The sequence below is a fragment of the Podarcis pityusensis genome (assembly GCF_964106645.2).
Source record: "Podarcis pityusensis genome assembly, chromosome: 13".
Taxonomy (NCBI): Eukaryota; Metazoa; Chordata; class Lepidosauria; order Squamata; family Lacertidae; genus Podarcis; species Podarcis pityusensis.
This window is the reverse complement of record NC_138038.1, coordinates 48,555,139-48,574,125: the sequence shown is the minus strand read 5'-3', so window position 1 is coordinate 48,574,125 and position 18,987 is coordinate 48,555,139. Positions and strand designations below refer to the sequence as shown.

Below are 18,987 nucleotides of genomic sequence, written 5' to 3'. Positions count from 1 at the left end.
GATTATAAAATTTTTGCAGATATTTTGGCTAAAAGATTTAAAAAGGTGTTAACAGAAGAAATTCATAAAGATCAAGCGGGCTTTCTCCCGGGCAGACACTTGTCCGACAATACGAGGAATATAATTAATATTTTAGAAAAATTACAAGTGAAGATTAATACCAAAGCAGTTTTGATATTTGTGGACGCGGAGAAAGCTTTTGACAATATTTCCTGGAGTTTTATGAAGAAGAATTTATTGGGGATGGGGGTGGGTCAAGGTTTTGGAAACGGTATAGGTGCAATTTATTCAGAACAGAAGGCCAAATTAATTGTGAACAATGTAGTGACGGAAGAATTTAAGATTGAGAAAGGAACACGACAAGGTTGCCCAATCTCTCCGTTGCTTTTTATATCGGTCTTGGAGGTTTTGTTAAATATGATTAGAAGGGACCAATTGGTAAAAGGTATACAAGTGGGAGCCAAACAGTACAAATTGAAAGCATTTGCTGATGATTTAGTATTGACTTTACAGGAGCCAGAATCCAGCACTAAAAGAGTATTAGAACTAATTCAAGAATTTGGTCAGGTAGCAGGTTTTAAGTTGAATAAGATGAAAACTAAGGTTTTAGAGAAGAATCTAACAGAGATTGAGAGAGATAAGTTTCAGAAGGAGACAGGACTGACACTGGCTAAGAAAGTGAAATATTTAGGGGTTAATATGACTGCTAAGAATGTGAATTTATTTAAGGATAACTATGAAAAATGTTGGACTGAAGTGAAAAAAGATTTAGAAATATGGTCAAATTTGAAGCTATTGTTGTTAGGCCGAATTGCTGTGATAAAAATGAATGTATTGCCAAGAATGCTGTTTTTGTTTCAAACACTGCAAATTTTGGACAAAATGGACTGTTTCAAGAAGTGGCAGAGAGATATCTCCAGATTTGTCTGGCAGGGCAAGAAGCCTCGTATAAAATTTAAGATATTAACTGATGCTAAAGAAAGAGGTGGATTTGCCCTGCCAGACTTAAAACTTTATTATGAATCAGCCGCTTTTTGTTGGCTGAGAGAATGGATGCTTCTTGAAAACACGGATGTTTTGGATTTGGAAGGTTTCAATAATGTATTTGGTTGGCATACATATTTGTGGTATGATAAGGTTAAAGCAAACAAAGTGTTCAAAAACCATATTGTAAGAAAAGCACTGTTTAATGTCTGGATAAGATATAAGGATTTGTTAGAAAATAAAACCCCAAGATGGCTGTCACCAATGGAAGCAAAGGCTCAGAAAAAACTCAATATGGAGGCCAAATGGCCGAAGTATTGGGAAATTTCGGAACAAGAGGGTGACAGATTAAAACTGCAGAGCTTTGAAAAATTAAAAAACAGAGTACGAGATTGGCTCCATTATTATCAAATAATGGAGGCATATAACTTGGATAAAAAACTAGGCTTCCAGGTGGAAAAATCAAAGTTGGAAACAGAATTGTTAGACCCTAAAGTTAAGAATTTGTCAAGAATGTATAACTTGCTGTTGAAATGGAATACTCAAGATGAAATGGTAAAATCTGCTATGATTAAATGGGCACAAGATGTTGGACATAATATTATGATGGCCGACTGGGAACAGTTATGGACCACTGGTATGAAGTTTACGGCATGTAACGCCTTAAAAGAGAATTTAATGAAAATGATTTATAGGTGGTACATAACACCAGTCAAGCTTGCAAAAATCTACCATCTGCCCGACAACAAATGTTGGAAATGTAATGAAACTGAAGGTACATTATTTCACCTTTGGTGGACATGCCCAAAGATTAAGGCATTCTGGGAGATGATCTATAATGAAATGAAAAAGGTATTTAAATATACCTTCCTGAAGAAACCAGAGGCCTTTCTCCTGGGCATGGTCGGCCAACTGGTGCCAAAGAAGGATAGAACTTTCTTTATGTACGCTACAACAGCAGCAAGAATACTTATTGCAAAGCATTGGAAGACACAAGATCTACCCACCAGGGAAGAATGGCAGATGAAGCTGATGGACTACATGGAACTGGCGGAAATGACTGGCAGAATCCGAGACCAGGGAGAAGAGTCGGTGGAAGAAGATTGGAAAAAATTTAAAGTATACTTACAGAAACATTGTAAAATTAATGAGTGTTAGAAGGATGCTGGAATGAAGCTATATGGTTTTAGTAGAAATGCAACAAAGAATTAAGTAAAAGCTGATTGATAACGGGTTAAAATGAAAAAATTTAAGGTTAGACCGTTAAGATAAATTATAGAATAAAAATTGGGAAAGATGGGAAGAATTTGCTGAAATAGTGAATTGAACTAGAATACAAAAAAAGGGAGGTGTGAGGAGGTCGATGAAACAAGTAAAGGAAAGGTAAAGATATGGAATATTGGATGTGTGTTTTAGTTTTCTCTTTGTTTCTTTTTGCTGTATTGTTGTATTGCTTTTCTTTGTTTTTTTTCTTTTCTATTGTTGTCTTTTTTCTTTTTTTCTGTAATTTTTAAACTTTTAATAAATATCATTTTTAAAAAAAAAGAGAAAAAAATAAGTGGCTCACATAAATGTAAACTAAGCTTTAATGATAAAGAAAACTGTCATAATGAGAGAAACTAGATACAACAACATGAGGCATGTCTGAGGCCAGAAAACAAGAAGAGGCAGTTGGTCTCTCTTAACTGACACTCTGAACAATAATGGAACCCACTAAATCCAAAGAATGAATAAATGCTAGGGTTTTGATTAATTGGGATATGAATTAAAGTACAAGATGCAGATGGCATGCATATTTATGGTACAACAAAGCAAAGGCCCATAATGCTTTTAAAAATCACGTAATTAGGAAATCTCTGTACAATGTATGGATAAAATATAAAGATCTCTTAGAAAGAAAGACACCCAGATGGCTTTCACCAATGGAGGCGAAGGCCCAGAAAAAGTTAAATATGGACATCAAGTGGTTGAGGTATTCAGATTTATTGTTGGAGGATAAAGAAGGTTATAAAATAAAACCATTTGATCAAGTTAAAGACAAGATAAATTGGTTACATTATCACCAGATTAAAGAATTGTTCAAATTAGATAAGAAAAATGGTTTTGCTTCAGAAAAATTCAAGTTGGAAACGGAGTTGTTGGATTCTAAAGTTAAAAATTTGTCTAAAATGTATAACTTATTGTTGGAGTGGCATACAAAAGATGAACAAGTTAAATCAGTGATGATAGACTGGGCAAGAAATGTGGGACATAACATAATATTTGAAGACTGGGAAAGAATGTGGAAGAAAGGGGTCAAGTTCACTGCATGTACGGGGTTAAAGGAAAATATAATGGAAATGATGTATAGATGGTATTTGACTCCTGTAAAATTAGCAAAGATTTACCATAACAGTGATAATCTATGTTGGAAATGTAAAGAGAAGGAGGGTACTTTCTATCATATGTGGTGGACCTGCCCCAAGGTGAAAGACTTCTGGGAGAAGATTTATAATGAATTGAAAAAAATGTTGAAATATACATTTATTAAGAAACCAGAGGCTTTTCTTCTTGGAATAATAGGTTTGGAATTGCCCAAGAAAGATGTTAAATTATTTTTGTATGCCACAACCGCTGCTCGAATTCTACTAGCTAAGAATTGGAAAACACAAGAAGTTCCAACAGCGGAAGATTGGCAGATGAAGATGATGGACTTTTTGGAGCTAGCCGACCTGACTGGAAGAGTCCATGACCAGAAGGAGGAGGATTACCAGGAAGAGTGGATGAAATTTAAAGACTATTTAGTTAAGTTAATTTAACTGGAAAAGCTTGCAAATACCAGATAGGCTTAGGATTTAAATATGTAATGTGATGAATTAATATGTTTAATGCTGAACTGGAAAGAAAGAAAGATGTTAAGTGATTAAGTTAATTTTCTAAGAGTTTAGGTTTTGGAAAACAGTTAAAATGATATACACTGTAATTCAACCAGGGGGATATGAGGAAGTCACTTAACAATGTAACTAAGTTTGGTTTAATTACGGTTGAGATTTATGTTTGTTTGTTTGTTTAACAAATTTTATGGAAAATTAATATTATTTTTTTTGAAAAATAAATAAATAAAGTACAAGATGCAGAGCTGTGCCAGACAGCGAATTCTTGGGCTGGCTTATGCAAACCAACCTGTCTGAGCTATGGCTATCAAAAGAACAATGGAGGGCCATTAACAATGCAAGAAGACTCCTTCCCCTTGCCCTGAGGCGTGAACAGAGACCAGTTTCAGGTGATGAGAGTTGTTTGAGGGGACAGGAAAAGGCAGTTTTTGAGCAAGGTTTGCTGGGAAGAAGCAGCAGGAGAGGAGCTGAGCTCCATCTTGGGCAGGCAGGCTAAAGGATGCCTGCGCTGCTGCCTTGTGAAATGACCATGCCGTAAGATCTGGACTCCCACTATGCAGACTGAAGGTGTAAATAGGTGAATAAAGCATATTTCTTAAAGCTACAAGAGTCTCCACTGTGTTTTCTATTCTCCAAAGGGACACAGACCCTTTTTTACAGCTGCCACAGACTAGGTTGACATCTTAACTGAGATATCTACCACAACCTCAGGGTCTCATTCAACGTCAGTCACCACCAGTTCATACCTTACAAGTGTCTATGGGAAATTAAGCTTTCTTGCTCAGTCATGCCTCTTGTTACTCTTGTTTACACAGAATTGCATTTGCCATTTTACTGCTCATTCGCTCACTTTGGAGAGGTGAATTTAGAAGTCAGTGGTATGTGTGTGCATGTAATATTATGCAGAGGATCCTTTTCTTCTGTTGTCATTGAAGACTATGCAACAGGGATTTTGGAATGCACTAGATGGGCCGCTCTCCTGCCGCGTTTTTGTCTGTAATACTGCTCGTTCACTCACTTTGCAAAGGTCCTTTTGGAACTGTTTGTGATTGCTTTTAGCTTAACTGACCTTGAACAATTTAGTGTCATCTGCAGACTTGGTCATCTCACAGGAGACCCACAACTGCAGGCCTCACAAGCTGAAGTCGGGCAGTTAGGAGTCTGACTTCTGATGGTTCTGCCTCCATTTCCAAGTTTCCGTGGCTTGGGAGACACGGCCATTCCACAGTCTCAAACCTGCTTACAAAACAATATGTTATTTGTCATCGCCATTTCATCCACTTTGTTCTTTACTTTGATTGAATTTCTGATTGGAACATTTCCTTCCTTTTCACATTCTCATTAGAGCACCATGCCCTGCAGAGACTCTGGGAAGCACCACATGTGGCTGCAGGGATCTGTTTTAAATGAAGGGGTTCCCATAAGTCACTCTTCGTAACCCCAATCCGGTTTTTCCAGCTCATTGAATGGGCTGATTCAACACCTGATTGGCCATCTGCCAGCCACTCAACTGTCATATTTTCAGAGTAAGAGTCAGAGGCAGAGCACAACAATATTGCATCTAAGGGAACATAAAAATACACCTCTATATATCTTTATATATCTATATATAATCCGTCTATCTCTGTAATTCCCAGTTTTCACATTACTTTATATACTTGGCCCTCCAGATGTTTTGGGACTACAACTCCCATCATCCCTAGCTAACAGGACCAGTGGTCAGGGATGATGGAAACTGTAGTCCCAAAACAGCTGGAGGGCTGAGTTTGCCCAAGCACCCACGGCCCCCTGGAGTTGGCTCCTATCGTTGTATGTCTCCTTCTCATTCATGATCTTGTGCCTTGCTGGTGCTATTATGATACCCCACACAGGGCCATACCCTTGTATTTTTGCAGGTTTCCAATTAGCGTCATTTTTTTGATTTGAGCCAGAACACAATTCTGCCATATTTGTAGGTGAGAAGATGGGAAGGAGGAGATTTCTGCAATTTTTTCAGCAGGAGGGAAATGCCAGTGAGACGGAGGATCTTGCTGGCTGTAGCGGAAGCAGGCGGAGGGAGGGGTTACCAGCTGGCTGCAGAATCTACACAGAAGTGGTCTTCCGTTCTGCATCAGTGGAGACATGTTGGGGACATGGAAAGCAGGGCAGGGAACATTGCAATATCACAATTTTTTCCTCATATGAATGAAGCCCCCTTTACTACAAGACAGGTACTTCTGGATAATGCCTACCGAAACCACGCCATGGACATGCAGGAAAATCCGTAAGGAAAGATGCCCAGGACATAGACATGACATTCCCTTTTCCAGAGTCAGGATAGCAGCAACAACAACCAGCTTCTCTTTCATTTCCTGTTGTGTTCAGAGTTCCCCCTTTCTCAAGGGAATGTGCTCAGTATTCCTTCATTTCATTGCTTGGCAACAGTGTTTCAATTTTCAAGTCTTGTTATGCTGCCTTTAAAGCCCTAGGAAGTAGCTTCCACATTTTGCTTTCAAACTTCTTTCATAGATATCTGATAGCCATACTTTTTTTAAAATGTCAGTGCTAAGATTCTGCCTCCCTCCTCCTTCACTGGCCTGAGGAGTGGTACACATATGTCGACTGAACTGCCCTCTCAGCAGCCTGTAGATCCAAGCTGGATCTACACTGATATGAAAATATAGCTGTCAATGTAATTTACCACTGATGATGGATCACTGCTTTGCAGCATCCTCAGGTGTCACATTTTATAATGCATTTTTAATTACATAATTGACCATTGTAGCTGTCCATAGTCTTTAAATGAGGATTATACATGAAGTGCTCCAAATGCAGGAAGGACCACTGGGCAATAGATGGTAGGTGTTTGTACTTCCAATCTTACAGTATACACCTGTTAGCCATCAGTATTACTTAATGGCAAAGCATTACATGGAATAGTAGCACTAATATTCTGCATTTCACCAGACATCTTGCCTAATGGAGAATTCTGTGAGACTTTGCAAGCCGCACCCGGCGCTTTGAAAATGTTGATGCAATAATAATGCATTCAAGGACAACCCTAGGCACAAAAAGCTGGCGTAACTAAAGCCCAGTAAATTAAGCTGGTGTAAAGTTAAACCAAATCCAAACCCAACCAGCTACCACTTCCTTGACTTCTTCCTTACAAGTGCAGAGTGTGGCCTGCTGGTCAGCTTCCTCCTCTTCCATCTTGTGCTGGACTAGTTTTAACCAGCCATGTCATTTATTTAAAACATTTTTATACTACTTTAACAGTCATAGCTGCCCCCTCCCTTGAAGGAATTCTGGGAACTGTTGCTTGTGGAGCAAAGCAGGTGGAAAAAGCCATTGCCTGATTAACATTTTTGCAGACAATGGCACTGGCAGACCAGGAGATGGGGACAAGCAGAACAAGCCACTGCCAAGTCCCGAGACTTTCCCTTTGGTCTCTGGGTCCTCCATGCAGTTGGAACACCCAGCTCTGGAGATGGCAGCAAGGAGGCCCAGAACAGAACAGTGATAGAGACCACCGCCAGGGTGTGGACCACCTGGAGGTCCACAGGAAGGTCCAGCAGGGAGTCGTAGACCTTGCACTGCATCTGGCTGGTGCTCTTGTAGACGCAGTTTATTCACAACTCCTGGCTCCTACCTACGTGTGTGTGTGTGTTGTGACATCAACCCCCCCCCATCTCAGTGACAGGTCGGTGCCCATGGGGATGAGGAGCCAAGTGACTCTTAAAGCGGACATGGGCCAAATTGCAGCTACGCTAAAAGTGAAAGGTAGCTCACGCCCATTGCCCCTTTAAGAGCAGCTTAAATTGGGACATCTCAGGGCAAAGGAAAAATCTGATTGCTTCCATAGCAGTCCCAGAAAATTTGAGGCAATTGAGGTATACGTATATTGGCAGTAAACCTTGGGGCAAATCACGGGGGTGTAGAGACAAAGAGAGAGAGGACAAAGTTAAGCCATGCAGGCAAATCCTGAAGTTGGGTTAAAAAGAAAAAGGGTGGAGATCTTCCTTGTTCTCTGGCTCTCGGCAAGCAACCTTGGGTGGGTCTCCCTAACCGGTGGCCTCTGCTTGCTCTACATGGGTGATTTGGTGGGTGGGGAAGGACACACACGCCTGCATGGTCTAAGGAGGGTGAGAGGCACCCATTGCTTAAGGCAGTGGTTCTCAACCAGTTTGCCGTGGCACCCTGAGGTGCCTGGAATTGTAGTCAGGGGTGCCGCGGGCAACACTGGCCTCTGTCCCTCTTTCCTTCCCTCCCCCCTATGATGTCCTCTCACATTTCTGACTCTCAAAGGCTTGCACAGCTGTTTGTTGCAACCCTAATACTGTACAAGTGAAAGCTGCCCCTGGGGCTGGCCATTGGGTGCTGGTAGCCAGGAGGTGAGGCGGCCTTGAAGTAAGCAAGCAAGCGGGCGAGGAGCCAAGCCGGCCAGTCTGCCAGCCATTGCTGTTGGGAAGGGACAGACAGGTGGGAAGGTGGGCAGGGAGGCAGGCACCATGCTGGCTTTTATTGTGCTTGCTGTATGCAATGCCTGCCTGGAAGCTGAGTGGCCAGTCCTGAAGGGGAGCCTTTCTTCCATGCAGGCCCGGCAGGGCCCACTGCTGCCATTGCTGCTCCCTGGGTAAGATGCTGGCCTCACTTTCACCTTTGGCCAGTTTCCATTGGGCCACCAAGTCTGGGAGGGTGTGTGGAAAAGGGTGAGAAGCTGCCAGCTCTGCAGGCAAGGGTGACATAAATGGGCTTCTGAGCCGCACACGGGTGCCGAAGAAAAAATGTAGTTGGTCAAGGGAGCCATGGACTCAAAAAAGTTGAAAACCTCTGGCTTAAAGAGAAGGCTCAAAGAAGGAGAGGGTGGATGTGTAGGGAAAGGGTGTGAGACACAGTGTCTCTTCATCAGTGGGGAGCAAACAGTTCGTTTTCTCTTTCTCTCTCCTCTTCTGCTTCCTTTAGCCAGCAACGGTGTGTAAAAAGTAAGCAAATGCTCATGTATTAATGCATTAATGGGAGTTTTTTCTGGGTAAACGTAGGAATGTTGCGTTTTTAAAGCATCCCAAGGCTCTTTGTTGATGCTGCAAACAGGGCGACTTCTCCGGAAATAAACGGCGCAGTACATTATTACTGACTTAAGTGCAAATTTAAGATACCAGAAAATGCAAAGGAAGACAATGTGCCTTGACTTTTATTAGTCCCCTCATTGCTTTCCTTTTTGTGAAGGGCTTGGAGAACAGGTTGAGGTAAACCTGGTATACATGCGAGACGTGTACCCTTTTCTTGCACATGCAAATCTTGTGACCAGTGTCTGACGATCATTGTGACTTGGCATCTGGCAAAAATGGGATGATCCTTGGACTGTTCATTGCCTTTTGCTCTGCTGCATGCTAACTCTGCTAGATTGGTATCAAATATTAATAAAGAAATATTTGTTTTGGAACCAAGGGACCTTTCCCTTGGAAATGACTATCCCAATCTTCTTTAGAGGACAAGATGCAGAATTAGCAAAACAGAGAAGGAACACTCTGACCTTACACCTTCGCTGCCTTGTGACTAGACTCATTTGTGAGAAAGGAATAACATACACATCAACTGTCCAGAATTTTCTGAGGCTGCCTTGAAAGCAATTAAATACAAAAACATGGCGTTTATGCATAAGCTAAAGCAAAATAACAAAATGTACACGGAAAGGCTGATTTGAAATTTTAATTTATGGGAATGGCAGTGTATTCAGCATCAAATGTTATTGAGTAAAAGATGGATGGAGTAGCTAGCCTATAGTACGTCTTTCCAACATAAGTTCTATCAAAAATACTCCAAAAAATACTATTGCCACAATTAGGTCACTTGAAATGATAAATAATTGTTGTTCACCAATCTTACTATCAAACAAGCTTCACTGAAAAAATATTTTCTGGTGCCCTGATCTTAATATGAAATTCTATTCTATCATAGTTATACCAGAACACAAAGTCTGTTGGTTACACCTGAAGCACACCTTAAAGGTATGCTGTTACCATTCAGACTGGAAATGTTGCCAAATACTGCTTAGCTAAATGTTATGATACAAATGCCCATAAAAGGTGTTAAGCTGATTAAACAACCTTTAAATATAAGAACTCAGGTCAAGATGTGAATTTAGACCTGAAGGAATCATTGTCTTCGAACGGTACCTTTATATGTAAGGTTCCCTTGGCCGTAATCTATGTTCAGTATTTACAATACAACTTTTATTGTATTGATGGAATTGATTATTTACATGAGCAGGGTCTCATGGTTTTAAAAATGTTTATAGATCGTATATTGAACAGACAGCAATGTTTTTTTGTGTGTTTGGCTTTTGTCAGGTCTGCAGGCATGCACGGAAGTTTCCGATAAGAATTAATGAGCCTCCCACAGACTTATAGTCCATTTATTTACAATAACACAGAGAGTGGCATCAAGCCCACTTCTCGCAAGACATCAGTTGCTCAGTCTGAGTCTCCTGCCCTTCCGCAACAGGATGCGCCAGTTCCCCATCATCCTGCCCCTGTGCTTCCATTGCTCCTTAACCCTTTCCTGCCTCCTATTCCAAGGGGAAGGAGCAGCATCACCGCTGCTCTCAAAGGCAGAGCCTTCCAGACGCTCCCTCCCTCCTGGTTACCTAGCAAAGTTATCAGGGCTGTCTATTTCCCTCAATCTCCAACTGTGATACTACTGAATCTGCTATTCTCCCTGTTACTGGGAATCTTGAAGGAAGGGGCCCCCAGTTCTTCTCTTCCTCCTCTGTTAAAGGCTGCTCTGTCTGGGACTGTCTTTCTTCCTGGTCAGAGTCAGACCAGTCTCTGGCATCCAACACTGGCCAGCCCCTGACAGCTTTACAGCAATACACTGAGGAAGGAAGTATTTGGAAACGGGTGTTTCATGCTAGCTACTCCATGTTTTTGCTCATTAGCATATGTTGCTGAATACACTACTATTCACATAAAATGAATTTTCAAGTCAGACTTTTTGTGCATGTTTTGTTTTGTTTTCGTTTTTTGCTTTATGGAAGCAATTAACCCATCACGGATTGTTCCTTAAGCTGGTCTTAAGCTTGCAGCTACCTTTCACTTTGTAGCGTAGCTGCAATTTAGCCCAAGTCCCTTTGAAGAGCTACTTGGCTCCCCATCTTCCCTGGGCGCTTACTTGACATTGAGATTGGGACAGGGGCTTGACATCATGAGGGTGTCACTGGCCATACACTGAAAGATTGTCAGTGTCCTACCCTGCATGAGGGGATATGGGGTGGGCTGCCTGTGTACACATGTGTCTTGCGGGGCACCCCCATATCCCATTTACACTGAGGAGCCCCACCCTGGTCTTCTGTAGAGATTTGAAATGTCAGAGAATCTAACAGATAATAATCAGCACTCCTGCCAAACTGCAAGCCTCCATGTTTCTCTGGGGAGAAAAAATGACATTTAAACCATTGTAGGGATTGTAACCTGGCTATAAAAGAGAGAGGAGTTAGGAGGCTTGCAGATTCATTTTTAAAGCAGTTTTTCTACCACTACTGATGAATGTGAATGTTACAAGACAGGGGCTCCTCTACTCCTTGGGGAACATGTGTCATTGAGAGGAGCAATATTTCCTGACCAGAAAGCAGAATGCAGGTAGATTCTGGGAAAGCCTCATGTAGTTTCAGATAATATGATCAACGAGTTGGGATAAAGTTTGGGGACGTCTTGCTGCTGTGAAGCTGGTGTGAAAAAGAAAGAAAGGAGGCACATCCTTCGGAATAACCCTGCCATGCTGAATGCATCAGTTGCTTAAAGCATGGTGCTGATACGGCCCAGGTGGAGTTCCCACCAGCTCCTGCACATTGAATTGTCCAATGAGAGGCCTGCTCAGGTGAGAGGGGATGCCTCGCTGCTGAAAGGCCATTGGCTGCCCACCTGCCAGGGCAGAACAGAGCCTGTTGAGTCTTCTGCTGCAGTGGTTTTAAGTAAGAAGACAGGCCCAAAGAAACCAGTCTCCTTTCAAACTCCTTGAACGTTAAACAAGAAAGTGGTGGTGCCGGCTGCAGAGAGAACCAATTCCTTGCAAGTGCAGAACGTACCTTACGTAGCCCTGGTAAAAGTGCCAGTTCCACATACTGTGTAGGGATGTTGTACATGAATAAGGGGCTCAGACAAACATTAGCCAATCGGTGCTCCCTCATCACAAGGCAGCAGAGAATTAAGGTCACAATGTTCCTTCTCCATTTTGCGAATTCTGCATCTTGTCCTCTAAAGAAGATCAGGGAACAAGATTATATATTTTGTTTTCTCATGTTGTACTTTTATGTTCTGAACTGCCTGTGATCTGCTAATGAAGGGTCGTATACAAATTAAATAATAACAATAGGTGAACTTCCCCATAGCTATTAGGATTTCGCACAAATCCCAATTGCACTCAAGTTTCTGGAAGGACTTTCTGAGAACCTCACAGAATAGCCTCTTCTTGGATTGTCTGGGTGGAGCTACTGATGGGAATCATATCTCACCAAAGTCTCCCAGGATGCTATATAAGCAGGCCTGGTGGCCCACATGCCATTCACACTGAATCCTAAAATGTGGGCCAAGATCTTCTTACCACTTGTGGGACTCCTTTGCGGGGCCAGCCTGCCACTGACTTCTTCCCAGGCTGATACAGGTGAGTTTACTTCTCTTTCCTTCCTCTTTGCAGCCTTCTCATGCATGTACCTGAAATCTGGGCATCTGGAACCACCCTTAGAAACAGAGCAATAACAACCCTTGGATTCTCTTCCTCCAACTTTTCTGCTTATTTGCCAGCAGTAAACGGGATAGTCATTCCCAAGGGACGGATCCCATGGTTCCAAAACAAATACCATTTTATTAAGATTTGTAAGTGCCTGTTTCTGTGTGCTGAGATCTTTGTAGGTTTAGGGGACAGCAGAGACATTCTTCTGATAGGGGCAAAGAAGGCAGGGCTCTCACAAACTATGTAGCTGAAATAATTTAGCTGAGATTCCTGCATTACAGGGGGAGATTCTATCAGGGAGGTTCTATCTATACAGGGAGCGCAGCTATCATCAAGCCTTTATCAAAGAATGGTACACTCTGTCTACCAGGGATAGTCTTCTTCCACCAAGCGTGCAGCTTAGGGAGGGACGCACATGAAACAGGAGGACACCTGCCTAGCCAGCCAGATCTCTCAGATGAGCCCTGGCGATCAATGGGGTGACAGATGTCTCAGTCGGATCACCCTCACATCCGTCTTGAGACATCTCCTGGGGCTCCCAAGTTCAATCATGTATGAGACAATGTGTGCAGAACTAGGTATACAGACGATGGAATATTGGGTGTGGGCTAGCACTATGAAATACTGGTTGCATTTCCATTTTGTTGCCAACCTTTGAGTCTACTCTCTGACCTATTTACGGACTCAATCCAGAAGTTCCAACTCTTACATAGGAAAATCAGATCTATTGGTATTCAGATCAGATCTTCAAACCCTTGTATAATTTGAGTGAGCAATATATTTATTGCAATAATCAAAACAGATTAAGGTAAATTGGGGGGGAAACAACATCAAGTCAGGTGTAAATAAAATTTGCTCCCCCGAGATAACAGGGTCACATATCTCAAAATTAATAATTTCCCCCGAGATAGCAGGGTCACATATCTCAAAAATAATAATTTCTGTCCAAAGCAGGACCTTTATCTTAGCCCGACTGAATGCTTTTCCTTCAGCTTTTGTCAAGGGCAGGTTTTTAAACATCCCCAGAAATGATAGAGATTGTGGATGTTCTTTGATTGTGCCGGACACTGTAGAACATATCCTTTTCTACTGTCCATTTTACAACCTGCTAAGCAAACGCATGCGCCCCCCCCCCCCTTTTCGGTAGTCTAACATCACGGCACAATGAAAATATCCGATTAACCCGGAATTAACTGCAAGGGGGGCTGAGATTTTGTTAATAATATATCTTGGAGTGCTAAATGGCACTATTTTGCGGGAAGAAATCCCAATGAAGTTCCTCATCATTATATATTTTACATGGCTGTTTATTTGTATATATTTTAAATGTTTTAGGATGCCCTATATTTGTAATGCCTAGAAAGGTTTTGATGACGTAAGTAAGTAAGCATTACAGGGGGTTGGACTAGATGAGTATTAGGGTCCCTTCCAATTCTAGAATTCTATGATTCCACGAAAGAGAATATGCATGGGAAAGAGGGTCAGACAGAAGGAAAATCACAGGGGTGTAGAGAAGAACAAATGGCAGACAAAAGCAAGACTGGAAGGACGGAGATGAAAAGCAGAGGTTTTAACCTATGGAATTTATTCATTTGCTGATTTTTAAATCATTTCTAAGCTGCTTAAATCTTATCATTAAATCATTAAGTCATTAAAAAACCAGGAATTTCATCTGTCTGTCTGTCTGTCTGTCTGTCTGTCTGTCTATTTTGTTCCCTTAGGTGCAATATTCGTGTGGCTCTGTCCCCGAAGGAATGATGATTATGTGGCTGGCAGGTGGCCAATTAGGTAACACCTCTGGCATCATAAGTGCAAGCATTGGTGGCACAGCACACTTCAGTGCTGAAGTACTGAAGGTCCCTTCCAATTCTAGAATTCTATGATTCCATGAAAAGAGAATATGCATGGGAAAGAGGGTCAGAGAGAAGGAATATCACAGGGGTGCAGAGAAGAACAGATGGCAGACAAAAGCACAATTGAAAGGACTGAGATGAAACGTAGAGGTTTCTAAGCTGCTTAAATCTTAAATAGTGCACTAAGCAACATAAAAACTGTAAAGCAATATCAGAAAAACCATAAAAACAGTAATATAAAGTCATTAAAAAACCAGGAATTTCGTCTGTCTGTCTGTCTGTCTGTCTGTCTATCTATTTTGTTCCCTTAGGTGCAATATTGGTGTGCACTCTCACTGGCTCTGTCCCTGAAGGCATGACGATTATGTGGCAGGCAGGTGGCCAATCAGGTAACACCTCTGGCATCATAAGTGCAAGCATTGGTAGCACAGCACACTTCAGCGCTGAAGTACTACCCGTTTCGCAGGTGAACATCTTCGTCTGTCGACTATCCCTCCCTGAGTCCCAAACAAATGTCAATGAACCTGAAGGTAAAAACGCTCAACACAGTTGGGACTTAGTTTTCCTTTGAAAAGCATGGTTTGGGAGCGGGATGATTGTTTCCAGATTGCTTAAGATCGTCTCAGGGATTGACCATTTCAAGACTGCTTCATTCTTAATTTAGAAATTTATTTCTGCTTTCCATTATGGCCTGTTGAGATAAGACTTTCCCCACCAGTTGCCATGATATTGGTGCTAGTATTGACTAAAGACACAACTTGAAATTGCAATCAGTCCGGTGGAGGTCTGAACGGTAATTCTCCTCTTATCTTTGCAGAAAGGTTTTCACCGTTCTTGAACAATACTAAATGCATCTTTTTATCTGAAAGTAACAATGGGAGAAGGAAAGGAAAGAATGTGTACCCTGCAGGGGCCAAGGTGTCTCCCACAATAATTTCCACCCCCGTTAAAAACCATTCCCACCTCCAGCCAAGGATCCTTCTAAGCTTCATCTACCTGTTGATCATGTTTACCCAGCATAGGGTGACCTAGATGAACAGATGGTGTCCTTCTATTGGAGGCAGATTTTTATATCCTTGCCCTGGTGGCCACGTCCACACATTTAAGGAGCTCCGTACCTAGTTAGCTGCTGCAGAGATGGTATTATTGGATATGGGATGTTTTTATCTATCCTTGGTTTTCAAACCCGACCTATACACCGATACCTTCTCTGGGAAGGCTGGGGTGCTTTTTGTGCTGGGTGCTTTCTTTATACATGTTGGGGAAAGGAGCTGTGTAAATATTCCTGGAATCTCCACTATCCCACCGTGTCCTCATCCAGCTCAAGGAAGCCACAGATCTTCCTACTCAGGTCCACACACCCAAGAACTTCAGTTAAATCCCCTTTGCTCCTTAAAGCTTTCATTAAGGATTTACCCCCTCTATCTACAGATTAAAAATCTTTGTCAGAGAATCCAGCAGAAAATAATCAGCACTAAATGGTGTCATAAATGTTGTCTATCAATTATGTCTAAACTTAATAGCTCTTGCCTCTCCCTTTCTCTCATACGTTCCCGTGCCGTCCATAAAGAAAGCAGCCTTCAGCGAGCACAGACAATCCTCACCGGCATGGTCATAGGGCTCAATGCAAGTGAAGTTTCTGTCCAGTGGGTGAAGAATGCCCTCCTTGAAGGTCGCCATGTGAATCCCCGAGTCTTGAAGGGCAGCATCAAGGATTCCCTCTTGGCCCTCAGCCAGGTGGTAGTCCCCTACTCTGACTGGAACAACGGCACTTCATACTCCTGTACATTTACCCGCACAGCAGGCACCGTGGAGCCCACCCAGAGGCCTGAAGGAGAAATCCCAGGGTGAAAAGTGAGGCACACCCCTTTCTCAGCCTATCTCAGTTTTCCCTCCTCAGCCTATCCCAGATTCAATAATATCCATGTAATTATGTAGCCTAAGGCTGAATAAAAGTGAGCAAACTCATAGATATCTAATGATGTGATCACTTGATTGAGGTGGTGGGTGCGTTCTGGAAAGAAGCGGGGAATGGATTACACTCCCTGCAAAATGGTGTTGAAGTTTGATTATTGTAGAAGCAAAGTGTGTTTAGCACATAACCATGAAGTTCACTGGGGGGGCTTTTGGCTAGTCACTGTCTCTTAGCCTATTCTTCCTCACCAGGGTTTATACTCTCCCCGAGCACAGATTTTTGTGTCTCTCTCCCCCCCCCCCCAGCAGAGCATTTCCTATAGAAGGAAAGGTGAGTGGAGTGACAACAATTCATTTTGCTGACCAGGGTCTTCTGCCTGTTCAACATGTTTACCCAGCATCAGTTGACCTAGATGAACAGGTGGTGCAGTTCTGTTGGAGGCAGATTTTCATATCCTTGCCCTGGTGGTCCAGTCCACACATTAAGGAGCTACGTAGCTAGCTGAGATTCCTGCTTTGCAGGGGGTTGGACTAGATGACCCTTGGGACCCTTCCAACTCAATAATTCCATGATTCAAGGGAAAAAGGATCAGAAAGAAGAAAAATCACAGGGCTGTAGAGACGAACGGATGGCAGACAAAAGCAAGAAGTGAAGTACTGAGATGGAAAGGAGAGGTTTTAATCCAAGGCATTTATTCATTCAATGATTTTAAAATCATTTCTAAGCTGCTTTATATTTGAAAATAACAAACTTAAGGAGTGCAAAAAGACAATGTGCTGCTGCTGTGAAGAATGTATAAAAATTACAGAAGGTAGGCAAACCCTTCAGAATAACCCTGTCAAGAATTCCTGTGTTCATCAGAATGTCATCATAGCCCTTTCTAGATGCTCCTGCTTGTCCTTCCTTCAAGACCCCCATTTCCTAAATGCTGCCTGTCCATCAGGTATGTCTAAATCTAATAACTGTTGCCTCTCCTTTGTCTCATACTAACCCCCACCGGAAACTTAAAAAGACAAGGCAAATGGTCCCCATGTCAATTTCTATTGCACTGCGAAGAAACCAGCCTTCAGCAAGCACAGACAATGCTCACCAGCTTGGTCACAGGGCTCAATACAAGTGCAATTTCTGTTCAGTGGATTAATAAGAATAATAAGAATTTATACCCCACCCATCAGGGTGGGCTTCCTCAGCCATTCTGGGCAGCTCCCAACAGAATTAAAAGTACAATAAAACATCAAACACTAAAAACCTCCCTAAACAGGGATGCTTTCAAATGTCTTCTAAAAGTCAGATAGTTGTTTATTTCCTTCAAATGTGATGGAAGGGTATTCCACAGGGCGGGTGCCACTGCTGAGAAGGACCTCTGTCTAGTTCCCTCATTGAGAGTCAGCATGTGAACACCCAAGTATTGAAGGACAGCAGCAAGGTTTCCCTCTTGGCCTTCAGCCAGGTGATATTTTCCTACTCTGACTGAATCAATGACACCATGAAGCTCATCCAGAGGCCTGAGGAGAAATCCCAGAGAGAAAAATGATGCACACCCCTTCCTCAGCATCTCTCTAACTCTGTCCCCGAAGGCATGATGTTTATGTGACTGGCAGGTGGCCAATCAGGTAACACCTCCGGCATCATAAGTGCACGCAGTGGTAGCACAGCATACCTCAGCCTTGCACTACTAGACGTTTCTCAGAGAGAGAGGACAAACTTAAGCTATGCAGGCAAATCCTGAAGTTGGGTTAAAAAGAAAAAGGGTGGAGAGCTTCCTTGTTCTCTGGCTCTCGGCAAGCAACCTTGGGTGGGTCTCCCTAACCGGTGGCCTCTGCTTGCTCTACATGGGCGATTTGGTGGGTGGGGGAGGACACACTGCATGGTCTAAGGAGGGTGAGAGGCACCCATTGCTTAAGGCAGTGGTTCTCAACCAGTGTGCCATGGCACCCTGAGGTGCCTGGAATTGTGGTCAGGGGTGCCGCGGGCAACACTGGCCTCTGTCCCTCTTTCCTTCCCTCCCCCCTATGATGTCCTCTCACATTTCTGACTCTCAAAGGCTTGCACAGCTGTTTGTTGCAACCCTAATACAAGCCAAAGCTGCCTCTGGGGCTGCCCATTGGGTGCTGGTTGCCAGGAGGTGAGGCGGCCTTGAAGTAAGCAAGCAAGCGGGCGAGGAGCCAAGCCGGCCAGTCTGCCAGCCATTGCTGTTGGGAAGGGACCGACAGGTGGGAAGCTGGGCAGGGAGGCAGGCACCATGCTGGCTTTTATTGTGCTTGCTGTATGCAATGCCTGCCTGGAAGCTGAGTGGCCAGTCCTGAAGGAGAGCCTTTCTTCCATGCAGGCCCGGCAGGGCCCACTGCTGCCATTGCTGCTCCCTGGGTAAGATGCTGGCCTCACTTTCACCCTTGGCCTGTCTCAGTTGGGCCTCCAAGTCTGGGGACATCTTCTTCCCAGGCCCCCGTGGGGCTGTGTGAGGAGGCAGCTCTCTTTAGGGCAGGAAGGGGACAGCTCTGAGACCAGGAGCGGCAGGGGTAGCCTTTCAGGTGCCATTGAACTATATATTCCATTCTCATTGATGAGCCACTGGTTTTGCTGGCTGGGCTATGTTGGAAATGAGTGTGCAACAAGGGTTACTGGTGGTGAAATAAGGGAGGTTAACATGATTAAA

The 18,987-nt window shown here is 43.0% G+C and overlaps 1 protein-coding gene and 1 long non-coding RNA gene across 5 annotated transcripts in view; one reads left to right on the top strand and one right to left on the bottom strand.

Moving 5' to 3' along the window:
- Positions 1-18,987, top strand: part of LOC308462347 (uncharacterized protein) — a 68,827-nt gene that overhangs the window by 28,324 nt on the left and 21,516 nt on the right. For 2 of the 4 annotated variants that reach the window (XM_080980012.1, XM_080980011.1), the window contains exons 1-2: positions 12,338-12,494; positions 14,728-14,946. In XM_080980012.1, the coding sequence (XP_080836138.1) occupies positions 12,389-12,494; positions 14,728-14,946 (325 nt within the window). In that variant the 5' untranslated portion in view covers positions 12,338-12,388. Of the gene's footprint in view, positions 1-12,335; positions 12,495-14,727; positions 14,947-15,986; positions 16,391-18,987 lie in introns of those variants that run through there. The other 2 variants (XM_080980013.1, XR_013979093.1) reach the window with 2 other exon arrangements.
- Positions 12,520-18,987, bottom strand: part of LOC308462413 — a 31,961-nt gene continuing 25,493 nt past the window's right edge. Inside the window, exon 4 of the long non-coding RNA XR_013979129.1 lies at positions 12,520-12,570. This is a non-coding gene — a long non-coding RNA (uncharacterized lncRNA). The remainder of the gene's footprint in view (positions 12,571-18,987) is intronic.